The sequence below is a fragment of the Muntiacus reevesi genome, chromosome 18, assembly GCF_963930625.1.
Source record: "Muntiacus reevesi chromosome 18, mMunRee1.1, whole genome shotgun sequence".
NCBI lineage: Eukaryota > Metazoa > Chordata > Mammalia > Artiodactyla > Cervidae > Muntiacus > Muntiacus reevesi.
Window position 1 is genome coordinate 21,344,913 of NC_089266.1, and position 24,213 is coordinate 21,369,125.

The 24,213-nt window shown below is 40.3% G+C and overlaps 1 protein-coding gene across 1 annotated transcript; it reads left to right on the forward strand.

Annotated features, from left to right (window-relative positions):
- Window positions 1–276: 276 nt before the first annotated feature.
- Window positions 277–16,119, forward strand: KRT23 (keratin 23). The gene is made up of 8 exons (XM_065911166.1): window positions 277–672; window positions 7,854–7,936; window positions 8,592–8,748; window positions 10,056–10,217; window positions 10,305–10,427; window positions 13,407–13,627; window positions 14,464–14,495; window positions 16,046–16,119. Exons 1-8 carry the CDS (start codon window positions 277–279, stop codon window positions 16,117–16,119), a joined length of 1,248 nt encoding a protein of 415 aa, XP_065767238.1.
- The last annotated feature ends 8,094 nt before the right edge of the window (window positions 16,120–24,213 follow it).

Genomic DNA, 24,213 nt, shown 5'->3' on the forward strand with positions numbered 1-24,213 from the left:
CCACACCTCCAGGTTACCACTGGGAGGGAGAAACAACCTGGAATATCGATGCGACTCTAAACAACAGCCCCCTGTGTGAAGGCCTGGGGGCGCTTTGGGATTGACCAAGAGGAAACACGTGTTGCACAATGATAGGATCTTGTCGGTACAGCTGTCAGAAGAGGGCACTCCCACAGCAGAGGGCATAAAGCCATCTGGGGCAGTCTGGGGCGGCTCAGTTTTGTGGTGCCAGGGAGTGGACCAGAGCCCAGTCCTGCCCCAGACACAGATGGGACCATGAATTCCAACCAGAGCTTCAGCCAGAACCCCTCAGTTTCCCTCTATGCCACAGGAGGCGGCTGGGGCCGGCCAGGGAGCTTCCCCCGGGCTCCCAGTGTCCATGGTGGTGCCGGGGGTGTCCGCATCTCGCTTTCCTTCTCCTCGCCGAGCTGTCCACTCCCTGAAGGGTCTTGGAGGTCTGGAAGAGGCAGTTCCCTCCTAGGCGGAAATGGGAAGGAGATGATGCAGAACCTCAATGACCGCCTGGCCACCTACCTGGAAAAGGTGCGTGCCCTGGAGGAGGCCAACGTGAAACTAGAAAGTTGCATCCTGAAGTGGCATCAGCAGAGAGATTCAGGCAATAAGCAAGACTACTCCCAATATGAGGAAAGCATCAGCCACCTGCAGGAGCAGGTAAGATCCTGGGTAACCCTGGAACTTGAGAGGGGACTGCATTTCCAGGAGACCCATGAGAGGGGAAATCAGTAGAATAGATAATTTCCAGGAAAATGACAAAAGGAGCTTCAAATAATCATGAAAAAAATATTCAAGGATATTTTCTTTCTTTTCCCCAGTGGCTCAGATGGTAAAGAGTTTTTCATTTATCTATTGATTGCTGGCCTAGGCCTTTGTTGCTGAAGTTCCGAGCCTTTCTCTAGTTGTGGAGAGCGGGGGCTTCTCTCTAGTTGCAGAAAGTGGGCTTCTCTTGTTGGGGAGCATGAGTTCTAGGGGCATGCAGGCTTCAGTAGTTGCGGCTCCCAGGCTCCAGAACACAGGCTCAACAGTTGTGACAGGCTTAGATAGCACGTTTAATCTTCCTGGAACAGGGGTCGAACCCATGTCTCCTGCATCAGCAGGCAGATTCTTTACCACTAAGCCACCAGGGAAACCCAAGGATATTTTCTTGTGCGTGTGAAGTCTCTTGAGTCATGTCCAACTCTTTGCAGTTGGACTGTAGCCCACTGGACTCCTCTGTCCATGAGATTCTCTAGGCAAAAGGACTGGAATGGTTTGCCATTTCCTTCTCCAGGGCGTCTTCCCAACCAGGGATCAAACCCTCATCTCTTATGTCTCTTGCATGGGCAGGCGGGTTCTTTAGCACCAGTACCACCTGGGAAGCCCAGGGACATTTACTTATCATACCTTAAATATGGAGTCAGGAAGTCTGTTTTGTGTATTTAATCTTCTGCACATGAATTATATAGAAAAAATGGAAGGAAAGCAGGTGCTATCTGGTACCACTTATGATCCGACAACATAATCATAACGATCAGGGCTGGTCTTCATTCCTCATGCTCAGTGCACAAGGCACAAGAAAGCACTGACGTCTCATTACATCAGCTCCACTCCACCGCAAGGTCCTGACAGCAGTGTGCTTACCCATCAAAAAAGGCTGAACTGCACTGTTCTGGAGATCACACGGAAAAGTTGTCACTCCACCAGCAGATGCATCTTTGTGATTTCCCTGGGTGCTTCCTTTTGGGGACTGCCAAAAGTTCCGAATTCTAGCCACTCACAGTTCTGAAAATGGCATATTGCTAGGGAAAAAAATAAGAAAAATGGGTCTGATTTTTAGAATCTTAGAGTTAGGATAGCTTATGGAGACTTCTTCAAAATATGAATAGCTTTTCAACCAAACATTTTAAAACCTAACCTTATGCTTTCTGCTCAGTCACTCAGTAGTGTCCAACTCTTTTTGACCTTATGGACTATAGTCCACCAGGCTCCTCTGTCCATGGGATTTTCCAGGCAAGAATACAGGAGTGGGTTGCCATTTCCTACACTATTATACCTTCTGAGATGTCTCACAACATTGACTAGAAGTACAGGGAATCCAGTCATCCAGGTTATATTTTAAAGCTATGTAAATTCTCTTAAGAAAATTAGTCCCAGAAAATTTCCTGTAAGATCATGATTGAACCTATCCTAGAAAGAGCATCACAGGTTTCCAATATTTCTAAGATACTATTTCTCAACACTCAGTTGTCCCTGCTTGAATCAAGATAATAGAAATCTGTCCTCATAATGAACCCTAATTATTGAATAATCAACCTAATAGCTGACTGTGTAATTGTCTTAACTATATAGTACATGGTTGTCTTTACCAAAAAAACAAGGTGACTCAACAAACCTTACCATACTGTTTTTATTAGTAAAGTTGCTTTGGTTTTAGAATGGAGAGGACAGGAGGTTTTCTGCAAATGGGAAGCTAAGAACTTAACTCCCTAAAGAAACATGAGGTTAGACCTGGTCAAATAATGTATCAGCTGACAGCAGAAAGATGGAGGAAAGGGGACAGAAAAATTTATCGAGTGATTATTATATGCCAGGCATCATGTCAGGTACTGAATACACTCATCAGCATGGTCCAAGAGCTTTCTGCAATAATGGAAACATTCTATATCAACTGATTTATTTCTCATCACAACCCTGGAAAGAAATTGAAGCTCAGAGACATGAAGCAGCCATCCGAAACCACCAGGAAGAGCCAGAGCTGGGATTCTAACCCAGGTCTCTTTCTAATGGTCTCGTAATTTCCACATAGCATGGTGCTGGCCAGTCTACCTCATCAAAAATGATGCTAGTTGTTAATAAAGATAATGCATTCCATTTGCACTATTATTCATGCAACACATATTTCATACCGATTATCTTGTTCTGTGAAGCAGGTGTTTTTTTCCCCAATTTATGGCTGAGGAGACTGAAGCCAAAATTCTTTGGAACAGAACTGAGAAAAGCAAGTGGGGACAATTACAAGGAGCAGGTGGCTGGCCCACTCTCCAGGAAACCCCAGGTTCTCGGTTCTGACACTAAATAGGAAGCTCCTTCAGCTTCAAATTACATTCACTTCTGGATTTCTTACTTCAGTTGTTTTTCTCTGTGTTTGAAAGAAAACAGCTCTTTGAAGTTCAGATGGTCTATCAGACCTTCCCTGTTTGTAGGTGACAAACAGAGGCCCAAAGAAGTCCCACCACACCCAGGACTTACCCCTTCCTGGGCCTTTCAAGACTCATGAAATGTTCTGAGTAGATATAGCACTCTCCCACCCCCACTTAGTATCACCAACTTAATGGACATGAATCTGAGCAAACTCCAGGAGAGAGTGAAGGACAGGAGAACCTGGCATGCTGCAGTCCATGGGGTCACAAAGAGTCGGGCATGACTTAGTGATTGAACAACACCCCCACTTTAGGGATGTTAAATGTTACTCCAAAAGTCTGTGAGAAAATATTTCAGGAACTCCCTGGTACGAGTGGTTAGGACTTGAAGCTTTCACTGCTGTGGGCCTGGGTTCAATCCCAGGTCAGGAAACTAAGATCCCGCAAACCTCATGACCAAAAAGAAAAAGAAAGAAAGAAAGAAAAGAAAATGATTTCAAAAATTAATCCATTCCTTTGAAACACAGAGTTGGACATCGTCATGCAAATATTAGGGTGCAGAATGGCTCTCAATAGTACTATATTTGGCTCGTTGGTTTACAGTCACAAGTTCTGTTCTCCTCTCCCTGGTAGATTACACACCCTGAAGCAGTGATACTACACTAATACACAAACTAGATTATTTTAAAAGAATGAACTCAGGTCCTTGGGGAGAATCCAGGTGATTAGTTACAACACAATGCAATACCTACGCCTCATATATTATTTCTCAACCCATTCTTATTCATTCATTACTGTGAAGGATGGCTCAGAAATAGTGGTTGTATCATAATACTGTATCAGGTAACCCAACGAGGAAGAAATAGTTTCGGTTTTTAAATTTCTTCTATATCAACTCATGTTCTCTGAGAATGCCAAATGCGGAAATCAGACTTTTGATGTGGGTTTTGCATGGATAAATTATCAATTTAATTCAGAAAAACCAAATAAATTCACAGATGATTTTTTAACTATACACACTGCTTTGCATCTTCTTATTATTTTAAATAAACTTTTCATGTGGAATATTTTTAGATTTACATGGTACAGAAACTTTCCATAAATCTCTCACCCAGCTCCCCTCATCATTAAAATCTTCCATCACCATGGCATTTGTCACAACTAACAAAGCAACATCAGTACACTTCTGTGAAATAAATTCACCTTTGTCTCAAATTTAATATCTGCATCAGACTAGAGAAAGTGACATTATTTTTTAACTGAAATAGAGTTGATTTACAATTTTCTGTTCATTTCAGCTGTGCAGCAAAATAGATCAGTTTTATATATATCTACATGTAGATGTATAGATATCCCAGGTGTTGCTAGTGGTAAAGAATCCGCCTGCCAATGCAGGAGACATAAGAGACGTGGGTTTGATCCCTGGGTTGGGAAGATCCCCTGGAGGAGGGCATGTCAACCCACTCCAGTGTTCTTGCTTGGAGAATCCCATGGACAGAGGAGCCCGGTGGGCTACAGTCCATGGGGTCACAAAGAGTCGGACACGACTGAGGCAACTTCTTTTTTTTATATTCTTTTCCATTACGGTTTAATCACAGAATATTGGATATAGTTCCATTTACTATACATTCTGTATAGCACAGAATATTGTTTATCCATTCTATATGGAAGTGATGTTCTTAATGATTACTCCATGGTCTTCCCAGTTAGAAGTATATTATACATAAGCTACTTCATTGGAAAATTGTGGTGTTTCCAACACAGGTGGTATGTTTTATTTTCTGATTTCATGGAGAGTTCAGGGCATGGTTTCTCTGAATGTCAAGCAAAACCTCAGGGAACAGCTGAGGCTAACTGCAGGGATCCCCAGGCCATTTTGGATGGAGTTACTTTTCATCTCCCATGAGCTTAGATCATGCAAAGACTGAACAGTCTGGAGGGGAAAACACTGGTATGAAGTCCCTAAGCAGCACTGTAGAGGAAAGACAAGGAAATATCTACAGAATCCCTTTTCAGAATTGTGAAAGTCATCATGATGCCATTTGGAATCCACTAAGGAAATTAAGAAGTTGGCCATGGGCAGCCAGTCTGGTTATCTCCCATCATGAACAGCAAAGCAGACAATGCATCTCAACATTTAAACCCTTGGATTTATCCAGTGCAGACACTGGCTCTAATTACAAAAGTGCTAGCTTTTTTAAAATAAAATTAAACACTTTACATTTTTCTGAACTAATTTAGCTTCAACTGATTGTTTTCAGAGACTGTGCCCAGAAATGCTATCTTGCATTATTTTATTTAATCTCTTCTAATCTAATTCTCATAACTCTATGGTTGTTATTATTGCCATTTTATGAATGAAGAAGCCAAGATTTGGCAGAGCTCACTCAGCAGGTGGGTGCTGGAGCAGGATCCCAGGCCCTGCTCTGGGAGTTCCAGACTCAATGCCCTGAACACCTCTGAATCTGCTATTGTGTATTCATGACACAAAATTCCAAGTAATCAGTGGAGCTTAGAACAGGGCCAGATTTTTGAAAGGTGTCTTTGTGTTGAAGTATAAGTTTGTCCTAAGAAAATCCTCTCTAATCAAAGCAATTATCTGTATAAATACAATGGAAATGTCACAGATTCTTTGGCTCCAAGTAAGTTACAGAAGTTTGGAGCCAGGACCCCTAAGGTCACATGTTTTCAGGACAAGCTCCTTATTTGTAAAGATCATTGATGGAACTGAAGTCCACGGAGTTGGGTAACTGACCCAAGTTCACACCAATAGTCAGTAACAGGAAATAAAGGAAAATCTGCTGGTTCCCAGTTCAGCACAATGCTTGGTACAAAAACAGTATACTTTTGACACTGAGATATCTTCCATCCAATTTTCCCCAAGACAATGACATACATTAAAATTGCATGTCATATATTATTTCTCTGATGTGTATTTATATGATTACAACTACCTAGAAGTATTTACAAATCAAACATTTATATACCCAATTTCTCAGGTGGATACTTCAAAAATTAATTCTCTTTTTAAATAAAAAATATATACACATCTAGTGAAAGTCTTTAACTAGAGGCAGTTACAAAGTTAAAGTTTTAACACAAAGTTTATTAATCTACTTAATTTATGGTAGAGAATCCTTTCAGTTAATATTTTTAATTTTTTGCTTTTTAATTAAGTATAGCTGATATACATTGTTTCAAGTGTACAGCACAATGATTCAATTATATATATGTGTATATATATATATATATATATATCTTTTTTCAGATTCTTTTCCATTATAAGTTATTACAAGAAATTGAATATAGTTCCCTATGCTACATAGTGTGTGTGTGTGTGACATAGTTGCTTAATCATGTCTGACCTTTGTGATCCATGGATTGTAGCCCACCAGACTCCTCTGTCCATAGAATTCTCTAGGCAAGAATACTGGAGTGGGTTGCCACTCCTGTCTCCACAGGATTTTCCTGGCCCAGGAATCAAACCTGTGTCTCCTGCATTGCAGGCAGATTCTTTACCATCTGACCCACCAGGGAAGCCCATGCTATACAGTAGCTGTTTGTTATTTATTTAATATATAGTAGTGTGTATCTATTAATCCCAAATTCCCAACTCATCCTTCTCCCCTTTCATTTAATATTTTAATAGCTACAACTAGGGCATTCTCATCATTGAATACTTTACAAACACATGTACATACCTGTAAGTTATGCATATGGCTATGGTCATTTAGGGCAAAAAATAATTATGGTTAGTTCAGTTCAGTCACTCAGTTGTGTCCGACTCTTTGCAACCCCATGGACTGCAGCACGCCAGGCTTTCTTGGCCATCACCAACTCCCAGAGCTTGCTCAAACTCATATTCATTGAGTCAGAGATGCCATCCAACCATCTCATCCTCTGTTGTCCCCTTCCCCTCCTGCCTTCAATCTTTCCCAGTATCACGGTCTTTTCAAATGAGTCAGCTCTTCGCATCAGGTGACCAAAGTATTGGAGTTTCAGCTTCAACATCAGTCCTTCCAATGAACACCCAGGACTGATTTCCTTTAGGACTGACTGGTTGGCTCTCCTTGCAGACCAAGGGACTCTCAAGAGTCTTCTCCAACACCACAGTTCAAAAGCATCAATTCTTTGGCACTCAGCTTTCTTTATAGTCCAACTCTCACATCCATACATGACTACTGGAAAAACCACAGCCTTGTCGAAAAACAAGAAAACTCTGGAAAAACTCTGGAAATACCATAGCCTTGTCGAAAAATAAGAAAACTCTCTTTTCTTAAAAGATACATTCTGAAGTATTTAGGGTTTGAAAGGACAAAACAAAAACAAGTCAAAAAAACCGAGTAGGACACGACTGAGCAACTTTCACTTTCACTTGGTGTGAATCTTACTAGATAGTTAAAAAGTATTTTCCACAATTACTCTCCTTCCCCCCGTCTATATCATTCTTTGAGCAATTGCATTAATCCTATCAAAAGTCAATATAAAAAAGACAGTGAAAGTGACTGCAGACCATACCCTTACTACAAAACCACTCTTGTGCTTTGAACTTAGTAAGTTCTCAATAGATATTAATTGACTTGACTGCTCATTATTCCACTGCTAGAAAATAAAGCCTTATCTGCTGATAAGTCTGATTCTCAGAAACTGGGCAGAAATGCAGTTGTCCTGTGGATTTGCATGCGACTGAAGTGACTCTTGGTGTGTGCTTTACAGATAGCAGATGGCAAGGTGAACAACGCTCAGATCATCCTTCTCATTGACAACGCCAGGATGGCAGTGGATGACTTCAGCCTTAAGTAAGTTCCTTCTTCGCAGTGTTGTGTTGGCAGAGGGGAGGGGACGGGGGTTGGTTAGGTTTTTGGAATTGTTCTTGTTTCTGTTTCTGTTTTGCGGAAAGAAAACGTATCTCACCATTACCCACATGTAAAATCTTACTAAGTTATAATGTAAAGGCATGCTGCTGCTGCTGCTAAGTCGCTTCAGTCACTAGGGTCCAGACAGATATTTGTTCTTGTCATAACAAGATTTGTTAAAAAATCAGATATAAAATATACTTTTTGGTATGGGGAAATTTGAATACAAATCCTTAGATGATATTAAAAACTTATTATTGATTTTTAGGTGTGATAATGTTACTATGCTTATTTAGAAAACTCTCTTAAAAGACACATTCTGAAGTATTTAGGGTTTGAAAGGATATAATGTCTATAATTTACTTTAAAAGACAAGATAGACTGTAGATGAAACGAATATGGCAAAATGTTAATAGCTGCTAAATCTAAGTGACAGACATATGGCTGTTTATTATGCCATTCTCTCTAATGAAAAAAATAAAATTGGATCACTATCATAGAAAAACCTGCATGAAACGTAAAAAGTAAAAAATTCAGCCTAAAACTAAGATGAATCCTTCCAATAACAAGTGTTCTGTTCTCTTCCTTCTAACCAAAGGTATGAAAATGAACACTCCTTCAAGAAAGACTTGGAAATTGAAGTTGAAGGTCTCCGAAAGACCTTGGATGATCTGACCATTGTCACCACAGACCTAGAACAGGAGGTTGAGGGGATGAGGAAAGAGCTCATCCTCATGAAGAAGCGTCATGAGCAGGTAGGACTCCCAGGATGCCCAGGCAACCAGTACAGCTCTTAGTCTGCACATTTCAGGTGACTCAGTCGCTCCAAAAGAAACCACCACCTGAATGCCAGCTCTATTGTCTTCAACCTAAATAATCATAAGGAACCATATACATATCTAATTTTTCCACATTCACAGTTATGCCAAATACAACAGCCAAAACACAATTCCAATTAACTATGACATCAGTCAACAATTTTGTTAATATACAATGCTTATCTAGACCTGATTATTAATATGATGTGAGAAAAATAAATGTTTAGGATCAAACTTCTTTCATTAACCCAATGTGCAGCAAGTTGGAGAACGACAGAATAGACTCTGCCACTGGTCCAGATTATATTCAATATAGTTATATTCTATAGTAACTACATAGTTACAGTTACTAGCTATATTTGATATAACTACTGGCCAAAATTGAGGCTCAATTGCCAAAATCATTTAACTGACTTTAAAAGTTAGCATCCATTTAAAATCCCTGAGACTCTGATGAAAAGATTAAAAAAAAAATCACTATTTTAGGCAAACAAAACTACTTATCAAGGAAACTCGCCTTCTGCACAGCTGGTGAGATGTGATGGTTAATGAAAACTTTCTTGTGGTTTCTGGGTTTCATGATACCTCATGGGCCTCTTGCCTATAGAGTCATAATACACTGACAAGATTTTGAAAGTCTCTACACCATTTGGCTTTGGGTTACTGAACTGCTTCCCCAAAGCTTTGGCCTGTAATCTGAAATGTTCAAGTGTTTCACTGTGTCAGCATTTCACTCATGAACATTTGTTGAAGAGTACTTTATACTGTATGTAAGCAAAATTCCTTGTAAAATGTTTTCAACCAGGGCTTAAGTCAGTAATCACAGGGGCCATTTGATTACCTGTCTGGTGCTATTCTTTACTTCATAAAATTATAAGAGAGGGACTTCCCTACAAGTCCATTGACTAAGACTCCTCACTTTTTCCACTGCAGGAGCCCTGGGTCCAATCCCTGTTCAAGGAATTAAGATCCCACATGCAGTGTGGTGTGGCAAAAAAAAAAAAAAAAAAATATATATATATATATATATATATACACACACACACACACACACATATGTAAGGGGGGAAAATCAAGTGTTTTGTCATCAACAAATAAAAACTGAGAAACCAAACCAAGCCAATGAAGGAGTGGCAAACACATAAGCTGAATTTTTAAATGATCTGTGTGCTGCTGCCCATCAACACACTTCTTGGCCTTCTGATTGTCAAACTGATTCCTTTTTTCTCTCTGTGGTTAAACAGGAAATAGAGGAAAACCGTGTGCCAAATGACTTCAAGGTCAATGTGAAGGTGGATACAACCCCAGGAGAAGATCTGATTAAGGTCCTGGAGGACATGAGACAGGAATATGAGTTTATAATTAAAAAGAAGCATCAAGACTTGGACACTTGGTACAAAGAGCAGGTAAAAGAAAGATGCCCAAACTTCCCAACATTTCCACTTACAAGTGGTCCCAGTGCCAACGCCTCTCTTCTTGGCTTGGTCTCACAGTCAGCAGCCGTGGCCCAGGAGGCAGCCAGTCCAAAAGGTGTGCAAAGCAGCCAAAGTGACCTTCATGAACTGAAGCGCACTTTCCAGGCCCTGGAGATTGATCTGCAGGCACAGTGCAACAAGGTGAGTTTGAGCTGGAAAAATCTCAGGTCAGGTACCACCTCCTTCACAAAACCTTCTCTCCGGGGCCCGTCTCTCCAACTCCCTTGGGGCACTTCTCCATCCAAACTCCCACTTTCCATCCAAATCGTCCACAATGAGGATGATAAGAGCTATCATTTATTGAGGAGTCCATGCTGTGCCACATTCATTATATTCAATGTCATCAATCCTCATATTAACCTTTCCACATAGGGCTGGTGTCCCCATTTTGGAGATAAGGAAACCAAAGCCCCAAACAGTTAAGTGAATTGACCAGGGTCACACAGTTAATGAGTGGCCAATAGTGAAGCCACATGGTGGTTTGGGGGGGCGCAGTTCTACACTCTCAAAACCTCTATCAGTGCTCTCCCCCTTAGAACCACGCCGCCCCCTTCCAGTTCCAAGAAAGAGAAATTCTGGTGCCAACATGAGCAAGTGGCAAACCCAGGCTTGGCTGACTCCAAAGTACGGCTCTATTACTGTGTATGTGTCTTATACAGTGAACAGTCTTATACCCAGGGAACAGTAAGTTCTTGTGTCTAAGTCATTCCTTTGATCATCATGGTTTTCAGTAAAAATGCTTTTAGGAGTGTTATAAGCACTTAAAATTCATTAAATAAAATCCATCATTGAATTTCCTTCTTAGCCTATCTGAATATTCTAATCATGCATCAATACCATTCCCCAGTGCTACTCTGCTCTCAGTCTTGAGGAGAAATAATTGGTTCATTTTGTTGCAGGTGCACCTGGTAAATTACTGTTACATTTTAGGAATCAGTGATGATGGACAGGCATTTAAAAGGTACACAGTTAAGGTGACGATAATGAACACAGAAATAATTACAGTATTTTATATTATTTAAATACAAATAAATTAACATATTTTTAAATTATCTAAATAGTTTTGTAGCTCTCAGAACATTTTAGCATTAGAAATTTCACAACAACCCTGCAAGGTCAGCTTGACATTTATATCCAGTTTCAAGCTTTCTACTACCTGACACTATTCTAAGTAACAGGATTTGATAACAAAGGAGTTTGTATACAACTGTAGATGATAGACAATAAAGGCACAAATCACCAAAATTAATAATATGCCAGATGGAGGAAAGTGCTGCAAAGAAATGAAACATGAGGGAGAAGTTAGGCTTGCCAGGAGAAGAGCTGTCATTTTAAAACCAGGTGGTAGGGAGAGGCTTTACTGTTAAGGTAAGAGTTGAGCAAAACCCTCAAAGTGATACGAAGATATATTACATGGCTATGGGGAGGGAGCTCCAGGTGGAGGGAATAGCAAATGCACAGCTATGAGGCGTGGGTGTGTCGGACAGGTTGGAGGAACAGCCGGGAAGCCAACAAGGATGCAGTGAGTCAACAGAAGGAAGAAGAAAGGGGAGAAGAGGAGGCCCTAGGGTTAACAGTGGCACCAGATTCCCCTTGGTCAAGGGGAGTTTGAAACAGAGGGTATAGACAACTCTTTAAGGAGCTCTGCAGTAAGCAAAGGCGAGCAGAGAAATTGGCTGATCGCTGAAGGTAGTTACGGTCTCGAGAGAACAAATTTTAAGGTGGAAGAAATTCTGTGTGAAAGCTGGTGGGAATAATCTAGGAGGGAGGAAAGCATTCATGTTGCAAGACGGTGGGTAATTGCTGAAATAACCGTGGCACAGACAGGGACGGTTATTCCTCTCATAACAGGAGGGGAATGAGTGTCGACACAGACTCATGTCTGTGGGTGGAAGCTGGCAGAGCTGGTGGGAGCCCTCCTCTGAGGGCTTTCATATCCTCAGCGACAAAGGAAGCAAGATCATGGGCTAAGAGAAAGGACAGGGAGAAGGGCAGTTTGCAGACAGAGGAGAAGGAACAAAATATCTCTTTGGGAGAACAAGAAAGTGACGAGACCAGGGACATGTAGGGTAATAGCCAGGCAGCATGAAGGACCCCCTGGAAGTTAGCAGCCCTGATGGAGTGCAGGGTGCTTTATTAGCTATGAATGTCTCTTTAAGGTTAAAGTTATGTGTGCTAGAAAAGTAGGTGGTAAATCCAAACAGAACAGGGACTTGAACTCGGTTCTCTGCTTCCTTCATTTTGCAGCTTTCAGAATTTCCTCAAAAATGACAATGTGTTACCAGATTCACCAAATTGAAATGGAAGACAGGCAGTGAGATTTGAATTTCAGATGAACAAGTGCTTTTTTTTTTCAGTATAAGTTCTTGTGCAATATTATTGGGGGAATATTTGAACACATTTATACTAAAAAAAAAATTACTGATTGCTCATCTGAAATTCATACTTAATCAGGTGCCCTCTATTTTATCTGGCACCCTTACTTGAGATCCTTCTCTGAAGATACAAAAAGATAGCAGTCCTGGCTGCTATTTCCTTCTAGGAGCTTTCAGTCTGGCCAGAGACAAAATGTAAGCAGAAGTAGGTAAGGAACAGATCAGGGCAAGGTGGGGTATACTCACTCCCAAACAAGCTACATCAAGAATAAATACTACAGGAGTGCAGCTAAGTTGCATAGAACTCCCTGACACAAAGCCTTTATGCCCACAAAAATGAGATTCAGAAAGTCCTGACTCCTTATTGCCTGACTCCAAACCTAAAAGTCAGCCTGCTCCTCCTTACTCATCCCCAACTCCACCAAGACACGCAGCAGAGTAGTTAGTATATTCTCACTACTCAGCAAGCATGCATGCTCAGCTGTATCCAGCTCTTTGAGAGCCCATGGATTGTAGCCTGCCAGGCTCCTCTGTCCATGGAATTTTTCAGGCAAGAATACTGGAGTGGGTTGCCATTTCCTCTTCCAGGAGATCTTCTCCACCCAGAGACCAAACCCACATCTTTTGAGTCTCCTGCATTGGCAGGTGGATTGTTTACCATTGTGCCACCAGAGAAGCCCAACTCAGCAGGTTATTAAATCAAGCCATCAGTCAGTAGATGAAAGAAATCTCATTCCTCTTTCAGAAAACTGCTTTAGAAAACATGTTATCAGAGACCCAGTCTCGGTACACCTATCAGCTCCAGGACATGCAACGGATCATCTCCCACTATGAGGAGGAACTGACACAGCTACGCCATGACCTGGAGCGTCAGAACAACGAATACAAGGTCCTCCTGGGCATCAAAACCCACCTAGAGAAGGAAATCGCCACCTACCGCCAGCTCTTGGAGGGAGAGAATGGAGGGTAAGGCAGAGATTGGCAGGGGAGGACAATGAAAAGTGTATCTACCCTTGTGTGTATTCATGTACCTTATGGTCCTGTTAGCCATCATCCGTGTAGAGAAAGAAAGGTTTATGCTGAACTTCTTCTGTAGCTACTTAGATCAGGCTGTATTCCGTTAAGTGGGAAGTGTGAATTCATCAACTGTTATTCCCAGGACACTAAGATTTGAAGTCAGCAGTTTCACTTAATATTTTATATCTTTAGAAACAATGAAGAAAGTTTGGCTATAGTGTTTCCCAGTGAGAAAGCACCCAATTTTGGCTCACAAAAGAAAAAAAGATTGAGGAATCTAACAGCAGGAAAAGACTCATAAGAGATTGAGATGTCCAGATTTCTTATCTGGAATCTCTGACTATTTTTGGTATAGCTGTCCACAAAAGGGCACATATGTTCTATGACCCAAGGGAAAGAGTTAGAATTTTTTTAGTACATAAATAAAATGTTATTGGACCAAACTCAAAACAGTCTGTGTAAAAGCCCAGGGGTTTCACACTTCAGATGCAGACCCTGGAAAGGATCCCAGTGGAGGCAAAGTCTGCAGCTGGCTGAAAGGATGGAGGTGACTCAGCAGATTTCTCCCCCCCCCCCCCCCCCAGGGCTAGTGGGAGGCAGTACTCACTGCCTTTTGGGTCCAGGAGGGTTCTCCCATGAACTCCTGACCTTGAAACTACAGAACTCAAACAATTATCCTCATTAAAGAGCTATGAATGTACCAGCAGGCAAAGGAAGTTAGTTCATCTTGAGAAGTTTTTTATGATTGTTGCTAATACTAAAATAAGCCTTTATCACTTTTATAGGACAATGGAAGAATCTAAGTCAAACGTCAAAGGTAAAAAATACTGTTTCATTGTTTGAATCTCCTTTTTTTTAATGAATCAACACATTTATCCAACCTTCAGTAATCATACCCTCTCGTGTACTACTGAATGTTCTTTGATCAGTTTTTACTTTACTGCCAAATGGCCAGGAATATTGAATCAACTTAAATTAGATATGGCAGAACCAAGTGAGCTGTCAATATTGTCCTAAACTATATATATATATGAGCTCTTTGCCAGCAGTAAAGTAGATAAAAATAATTAGTGATATTATTATATCTCTATTAAATTATGGACTGAATGGACATGAATCTGAAAAAACTTTAGGAGGTAATGAAGGACAGGGGAGCCTGGCGCACTGCAATCCATGGGGTTGCAAAGAGTCAGACACAACTTAGTGACTTAAGTTATGGAGTCTGCTGGCCAAAATCCTAGGAAATCAAGAAAAACATGATGTCACATAATTTCCCAAACTGCATTCTGTTGAACACTAGCATCCCATGAGATTTTAACTGTGTATTATAAAAAGATGTGTTCTGTGGCGCAGTATGGCTGGGAACACTATGTACCACTATCCTCTTGGTGAAGAATCAGGCTATGTTTCAGTATTGAAGGTGGAACAAATACTGCTGCAGGGAAGAAAAAGAAAGAGAAAGAAACCACAACAAAATTTATTTTGTTTAGCAGAGTGTTCTCAAACACCTTTAACCAGGGGACCCTGTTTTCTCAGATTACATTTAACATCTCACAGAAAAGTTTAAGAAGTCACAGTCTGGGACAGGTGGCACTTTCTGATTAGTTTATGATAAAATGTTCTAAGGCATTAAATGTTCAGGGACTTAGAGTCCAAGCAACCATCAGAGAACAGCTGGCCTCTTTGCCATCCCTCTGCAAGATCCCAACACATGGTCCTTCAGCCTCTCTTTGGTCATGTCCAGGGACAGGAAGCCCATTACTGAAGGGGGTGGACAATCTACTATTGGAAAGCCTTGACTTTAACGAAGTTCTCCCTGGATCTCTATTACTGGTTTCAATTCTTCCCTCTGGTCTAGAATCGATGTATTGATGCATCAACAAAGCACTTATTCAAATAAATTTTATCTTTGAAAACAGTGACCATGATAAACATTTCCGGCTTCTCACGATCTTTCATACGGCATACTCTCTAGATCTTAAAATGAGGTCCCTAGAATGGCATTTAAGGCTCTGTAAGTTCATAGAGTCTATGATGCAAGTCCTCAAAGCCCATATAAGCAGAAAGGACCCCTCCAGCACTTGTGGTCAAATACTAGATTCTGTATCAGGAACACTTGAGGTGAAGGTCTTGACCTCTAGAAAGAGACACTGTTCAGATACCCTCATTTCCTAGAAGGTGGGAGGAAAATCTTCCTTGGTAAGATCTCTTTTCACTCGATTAGAGCCCACCATATTGCTTAGTGATTATTTTGGAAAGCACAGAGAGCCTTTGGGTGCTGAGAACAGGGACCTAGAAAGGAGCACAGTTCAGATGGTGGGGAGAGCATGGCAGTGACCTCTTTGTTGCTTTTTTTTAAATCTGCAGCTCCAAAGATCAAGGCCATCACACAGGAAAGCGTCAATGGAAGAATAATTCTTTCTCAAGTGAATGAGATCTGAAAGTACAAGTGAGGCCAATAAAAATTTCTGCCTGTTGTAAAAACTATTTCCCCTCAATGGAAAGTCCTTGGTCAGATGAATTCTAAGAGATTTCCTTGGAGTTAACAAACTCAGAAACTTTTTTTCTCTGTAACAATCTCACCATAACAATCTTCATATATTGCTGCACTTTTTCAATCAAAGTATGAGTTCATGAGCTTAAAGCTCTACTTTACTACTACAGTTGTCAGATTCCCATCATTGTACATGTTTTATAGCCAATAAAACTCCACACCAGCTGCATCATGTCCTTTTTTTAAAAAATATCATAAGGCAAGACAAGACTTCAAGATAAGGTCAGTCTTGTCTTGACAAGACCTCTTTATCCTAAAAATGGATCTTCAGGGCATTGTCCATGAAAGAGCGACAGGGACCTTAATGCTCTGAAGGTGTCTGCAGCAAACACTGGGCAGAATTTTTACCTGCAGCCATGCAACTAGGGACAAGATGTGGTTCACAAGGCTCTCCAAGATCTCTAGACTTCTTCCAGCAGGAAAGTTGGGGCGGGGCAGGGAATGCGCAGAAAGGCCTCACTGAGATGACCAAAAACTATTCTATCTCACAGATGAATAAATTAACAACTTCAGTGCCTAAAAGAGAGTTAAAACTAGAAAAGGAAATTCAGAGGGAAAAATCCTCATTACAGATAGATACTGAGACCCTAAAAGGGGAAACAACTCATCCAAAATCTGAGTTGCAAACATTAGGATCCAGAATATTATGTTGAGGTGTCGTAAGGACTAAAGAAGACAGACCAGGCACCTCTGCCCCTGAAGAAGATGTCTTTTTCTCAGATTTTAGCTGTGTGAGCTGCTACTCCAAGGCTGGTACAGAGGAGCAACACTGGAGATAAGGAAGACAGAAACCCACATATTCACTAAGACATCATCAGAAGGCTACGTGAAGCAATAGGATATTAACAATTCAATGGACCATAGGCATGGGCTTTACCATCTGAGCTATCCAGGAAGCCTTCCCTGGAAACTCAGCTGGTAAAGAATCAGCCTGCAATGGAGGAGACCTGGGTTCGATCCCTGGGTTGGGAAGATCCCCTGGAGGAGGGTGTGGCAAACTACTCCAGTATTCTTGCCTAGAGAATCCCCATAGACAGAAGAGCGTGGTGGGCTACAGTCATGAGGTCATAAAGAGTCAGACATGACTGAGTGAATGAGTACAGCACTATACAGGCATGGGCTAGTCGAACTCTCCCACTTTACAGGCAAATAAACTGAGACCCAGACAATAAAGGCATGGACCCAAACACTCACTGGATTATTGCAGTTGGATCTAGATCTGAGCCTCTAGACTCCATGTCCAGTTGTTAACCTAAAAGTACATTTAGTTCCATGTCCGTCTAACATATTGGCAATGCCCTGAATACTTTTTGTCTCTATGTTTGAATACTCCCTTAGAAAGGAGTGCTTTTGATATTTTTCTGACCTGGGCATGTGTTAAAACTGGATTAGTCTTCCCTTTAAGGCAATAGTTGGTATTTTCTGATTCTCAATACCCAAAGAATAGAAAATCAACCCTTAACAATTTGAAATTAGGCAAAAGGAATCCAGGATAATCACATGATTGCAAAAATGTACCACTGGTTTAAATGAAATATGTTAATTCCCTGGGGTAAAACTATACATTTATCTTTACTGTGTGATTACTTCCAAGAATTTCAAAAATAACCAATATATAATATCATCAATGAATTTTTGTGCAATACTTCTCTGTGTAAATTTTGATGATTTGGGGGGTGCAAGAAAAGATTCATATTAGACTGTATTAGTCCTCTTTTTCTATTTCATTCTACTAGGAGAACTCCATGTTAACAGTGTACTATAGTCTCAAGGCATATCTTAAAATTAATTTTTTCTCTACTTTAGCATCAATTCACTCTATTTTAGACATTATTTCTTTTTTTAAATCTAGGTATACTAAATATACATAAAATATACTTATTTTCTCAAGGTGAAATTTAGCAGTGCTAGCAAAATCTTTTGAAGAAATATTTAAAAAGCAACATGACAAGCTGAAGGTAAAGTTTTAATACTAGCCCCAGAAAATAATCCACTAACCTTGCACTTACTGTTATCATTTACATAAGACTTGGCAGTCATAAATCAAAACATAAGAATAATTTTTCAGGACTTTCCTGGTGGTCCAATGGTTAAAAATCCTCCTTGCAAGGCAGGAGACACAGGTTCGATCCCTGTCAGAGAACTAAGATCCCATGTGCTGCTGAGCAACTAAGCCTGCACGGCACAACTACTAAAGCCCGCGTGCTCTGGAGCCCATGTTCTGCAACTGCTGACCCTGCAAGCCACCACTAAAGTCCACACACCCCAATGAAAGATTGCACATGATGCAAAAAAAATTCTGCCTGTTGCAACTAAGATCCAACACAGTCAAACAAATAAATATTTTCTAATTTAGAAAAAAAAAAAAGGATAATTTTCAGTCAAGCAGCTAAAATATTCCCAAAGTATTCATTTTCTCTGTACCAATTAAGGTGAACCAACTCATCCTAGTTTGTTCAGGAAAGCCCTTAGTCCCAGGCAAACTGGAGTGCTTGGCCAGCCTATTGATAAAGAATTGCTCTTACCTTACTCTATTCAGGCTGCTGTAACAGAATACCACAGATTGAGTGGCTTGCAAAAACAACATAAATTTACTCCTCACAGCTCTGGACACTGGGATGTCCAAGGCCAAGACACCAGCAGGGTTGCATTCTTGGGGGGGTTCACTTTCTGTTTTGTAGCCTGTACCCTCCCATGATGGAAGGGGTTTGGGAGCTCTGTGGAGTGTCTTTTCTAAGAGCGTTAATCCCATTCACAGAGCCTCCACCCTCATGAACTAAATGCCTCCCAAAGACCTCACCTTCTAAAACCATCACCTTTGGGAGGTAAGATTTCAACATGTAAATTTTTCAGACAAGTAGAAAGGAATTAAACCATTTTCCTGAGTAAAGAGACAATTGCACAAATTCAGACTCTAAGCAACATAGAATAACCTCTCTCACACATCTGAGTAAGTCCAAAAATATTTCAAAATACCCATGATTATTGTATTCCAAAATACAAACTGATTAGTGACTGTAGGTTCAGGCAAGTTGCCGACTGAGAAGTTTTCATTTGTATTTGGTTTTGACCCACACACACCCAATCCACATAAAGGAGTTGGTAACAAATTCTATTGTTTCCATTACAGGAACACTTCAAGTAAATAACAGCTATTCCATTACCCAAAATCTAATTAAAGAAATACTTGGCTAATCCAGAGATGTATCATGTATCAAGTATTATTTTGGACTATTTATGTCAACATATTTTCCAATAGTACCATAATAACATGGTTGAGTGAATAGATTCATTTAATATTTTTAAGTCCAGTCAAATGCATGCCTTGACTAAAAGCTCATTTTTCCATTAACGTTTTTTATATACCTACCCTGTTAATGATGTGTGAAATTGGAAACTAAACTTCATAAAAATTCATCATTAAGGAATGTAGCAATTTTATGTCGGTAGAAAGGTCATAAAGCTGAGAGAAGAACAAGAAGATGAATCACAAATTATGGTGGGAAAAGGTAGGTAAGAGAAAGGGACCTGAGAAAGTTACTTTAGCACAGAGGTTCTCAAACTTGGCTGCACCTTAGGATCAACTGTGGAGATTAAAAAATTCTAATGCCCAGACAACTTATAGATCAGTTAAATCAAATTTTTTGAAGGTTAGAATACAGGCATCCATATATTTTAAAAATTCCCAGGTAATTACATTGTACAACCAAGTTTGAGAACTTGTGGCTTTAGTAGCTTCAAGTGCTTTTGTATTTGTTTGTCTGTTTCCCATATTTCTAATTTTTTAATACTCTCATGTGAATTAATTATTTGTTCAGTTCAGTTCAGTCGCTCAGTCAACTACATGGACTGCAGCACGCAAGGCTTCCCTGGCCATCACCCACTCCCAGAGCTTGCTCAAATTCATGTCCATCGAGTCGGTGATGCCATCCAACCATCTCATCCTCCATCGTCCACTTCTGCCTTCAATCTTTTCCAGCATCAGGATCTTTTCCAATGAGTCAGTTCTTCACATCAGGTAGCCAAAGTATTGGAGCTTCAACTTGAGCATCAGTCCTTCCAGTGAATATTCAGAACTGATTTCCTTTAGGAAGGACTTGTTGGATCTCCTTGCAGTCCAAGGGACTCTCAAGAGTCTTCTCCAATACCACAGTTCAAAAGTATCAATTCTTCGGTGCTCAGCTTTCTTTATAGTCCAGCTCTCACATCCATACGTGACCACTGGAAAAACCATAGCTTTGACTAGACAGACCTTTGTTGGCAAAGTAATATCTCTGCTTGTTAATATGCTGTCTAGGTTGGTCATAGCTTTTCTTCTAAGAAGCAAGCATCTTTTAATTTCATTAATCACTGCAGTCAACATCTGCAGTGATTTTGGAGCCCAACAAAATTAAGTCTCTCACTGTTTCCATTGTTTCCCCATCTATTTGCCATGAAGTGATGGGACTGGATGCCACAATCTACATTTTTTGAATGTTGAGTTTTAAGCCAGCTTTTTCAACCTCCTCCTTCACTTTCATCAAGAGGCTCTTTAGTTCCTCTTTGCTTTCTGCCATAAGGATGGTATGATCTGCATATCTGAGGTTGATATTTCTCCCAGCAATCTTAATTCCAACTTGTGCTTCAATCAGCCTGGCATTTCTCATGATGTACTCTGCATATAAGTTAAATAAGTAGGGTGACAATATACATCCTTGATATACTCCTTTCCCAATTTGGAACCAGTCCGTTGTTCCATGTCTGGTTCTAACTGTTGTTTCTGGACCTGCATAAAGATTTCTCAGGAGGTGGGTAAGGTGGTCTGGTATTCCCGTCTTTTTCAGAATTTTCCACAGTTTGTTGTGATCCACACAGTCAAAGGCTTTAGCATAGTCAATGAAACAGAAGTAGATGTTTCTTTGGAATTCTCTTGCTATTTCTATGATCCAGTGGATGTTGACAATTTGATCTCTGATTCCTTTGCCTTTTCCAAATGCAGCTTGAACATCTGGAAGTTCTCAGATCACCTACTGTTGAAGCCTAGCTTGGAGAATTTTGAGCATTACTTTGCTAGCATGTGAGATGAGTGCAATTGTGTGGCAGTCTGAACATTCTTTGGTATTGCCCTTTCTTTGGGATTAGAATGAAAATTGACCTTTTCCAGTCCTGTGGCCTCTGCTGAGTTTTCCAAATTTGCTGGCATATAGAGTGCAGCACTTTCACAGCATCATCTTTTAGGATTTGAAAGAGCTCAGCTGGAATTCTATCACCTGCACTAGCTTTGTTGTAATGATGCTTCCCAAGGTCCACTTGACTTCACACTCCAGGATGTCTGGCTCTAGGTGAGTGATCACACCATCGTGGTTATCTGGGTCATTAAGATCTACTTTGTATGGTTCTTCTGTGTATTCCTGCCACCTCTTCTTAATATCTTTTGCCTCTGTTAGGTCCATACCATTTCTGTCCTTTATTGTGCCCATCTTTGCATGAAATGTTCCCTTGATATCTCTAATTTTCTTGAAGAGATCTCTAGTCTCTCCCATTCTATTGTTTTCCTCTATTTCTTTGCACTGATCACTTAGGAAGGCTTTCTTATCTCTTCTTGCTATTTTTTGGAAATCTGCATTCAGATGGATATATCTTTCCTTTTCAGGTGCCTAATCAAATATTTTCCCAAATCTCCTATAATGAATTCTACGATGAAAATCTGCCATGTTATTTTAGCCTCTTCATTTCTTTTACCTCTTAGATTTTTGTCAGAGCAAAGTAAAATATTAACATATGCAGATAAAAGGCTCCTTAGGCAAAACATCTCTAAGCCAAGCAACTAAAAGTTTTAGTATTGGGAACACCTAAGTTAATTTTTCCTTAAAGAAATATCAGATTGTTTTAGTATTTCCCACATGTACATTTTTTTATTTCTCTAACATTTAATTAGACATCATGTATAAGTTCAAATAAAAAAAATAGTAGTTTTAGAAGAAAACATAGCAATCAACTAATTGAATCCAGTTGTTTAAGAGATGAGGAAGGTAAAGTCTAGAAAGGTTAGCCAAGCCCTCCTGGGATTCAAATCTCATTCCTACCTACATATAGCACCTCTGACATATGGAAATATCAGAACTGAAGAAAGCATCACATAATTTTTAACACTCGTTGTTGTTCAGTCACTAAGTCGTGTCTGACTCTTTGTGACCCCAAACTCATAGCAAATTAAAAATAACAATTCTAAACATGAACTATTGAAAAGTCAAGATAATTAAGGTATTAACTCTTAAGCTGAAACAATTTGTAAAAATGCCAGTAACTGCAAGAAAAAAGTAAGCCTAAGATAGGTACTAAAGATTGAATATTTTTATTTTCTCTATATATGGTCTTAAATAAATTATTTTACATAGACTCTATGAGGCATGGGCATTTTTTAAAGCTTTTATTGTGCCAGATGATATAGCATACCATTTCTCCAGGGGAAAAAGTAATGTAATTCCAAAATTACATTTTATGGACATCAAGCAAAATTGTATTATGGTTACATATACACCTATCTAGCCTTTTACTTTAGAAACTGGATACTAAATAATGATAGTTTTTTCTGATTATGCAGTAGATACTGGTGGCCACCATGAATCCATACCACCACCATCAACACCCTACCCCACACACACCCTGCCCCGGGATTCACGCCTTTCTGTCATTTCTCCCATATTTACTTTGTCCTGGGCCATGACTTGATTTGACCAACAGAACATCAGCAAGCATGACGAAGCAGAGGTTTGATAAATGCTTACACATTAGCCTTACCCCTTGGGCTGCTCTTTCTAGGAAGCCAGCTACCATGTAAGAAGTTCATTTACCCTGAAACTATCACACTGAATAAGTCTAAGCTAGCCTCCTGGAGCGGAGAAGGCAGCGGCACCCCACTCCAGTACTCTTGCCTGGAAAACCCCATGGACACAGGAGCCTGCTGGGCTGCAGCCCATGGGGTCGCGAAGAGTCAGACACGACTGAGCGACTTCACTTTCCCTTTTCACTTTCATGCATTGGAGAAGGAAATGGCAACCCACTCCAGTGCTCTTGCCTGGAGAATCCCAGGGACCGGGGAACCTGACGGGCTGCCATCTATGGGGTCGCACAGAGTCGGACACGACTGAAGCGACTTAGCAGCAGCAGCAGCAGCCTCCTGGAGAGGCCACATGAAGGAAAAATGAAGAAACCAGTCAAAAGCCATAACTGAAGCCCCAGACCTATAACTCAGATCCAGCCACTCCAGCTAGTTCTCAGTCATTCAAGCCAACCCAGCTGAGGGCCCAGATACCATAGAGCAAAGACAAGCCATTTTAGTATGCTAAATCTGAAACTGTGACCCATAGAATTATGAAAAGATAGAACAGCTGTTGTTTAAAGCCAGTATATGTTGGCGTAGTTTTTCATGCAGCAGTGGATAAACAAAACAAAGTATTTAAAATAGAAGAGTCTATTATTTTCTCAGTAACGTAGCTGACTTAAAGCTAGTCTATTAACAATGTTATGTGGCAGCCTGGATGGAAGGGGAGTTTGGGGGGAAATGGATACACATATATGAATGGCTGAATCCATGTTCTATCTACCTGAAATTATCATAGCATCGTTAATCCAAAACACAACAAAAAGTTTAATACAAATAAATAAATGAAACTTGTCTGTTAGCATCCCATCCAACTTTCTACAAAGCTTTTTAATCAGTTTAACATTGAAATGGATCTCTACAGAAGTCCTGGTCCAATAGCCATAGGTGAAGCACCAGAGCTTTCAAAAAAAGCCAAAGTCTTCACTCTGCAAAGATGGGACAGAGTAAAGCTAATGCTCAAGTATCTTCACAGCTTCCCTCTGTGTCTCTTCACAAATGGGGGACCAAGCAGTGTGAGTCCAACCTGAAAAGGAGCATGTCAGGATGCCCAAGTAAATTCTTTTCCATCATATCTTTGAGTTTCAGTTCCTTTAACTCTGTGTTTACGTTCCTCAT

Excerpts from the sequence above, each read along its gene's own strand:
- KRT23 (XM_065911166.1), top strand. The coding sequence starts at position 277 with ATGAATTCCAACCAGAGCTTCAGCCAGAACCCCTCAGTTTCCCTCTAT. Across the intron at positions 8,749-10,055 it reads TGAAGAAGCGTCATGAGCAG|GAAATAGAGGAAAACCGTGT; the intron begins GTAGGACTCCCA and ends GTGGTTAAACAG. Across the intron at positions 10,218-10,304 it reads ACACTTGGTACAAAGAGCAG|TCAGCAGCCGTGGCCCAGGA; the intron begins GTAAAAGAAAGA and ends TTGGTCTCACAG.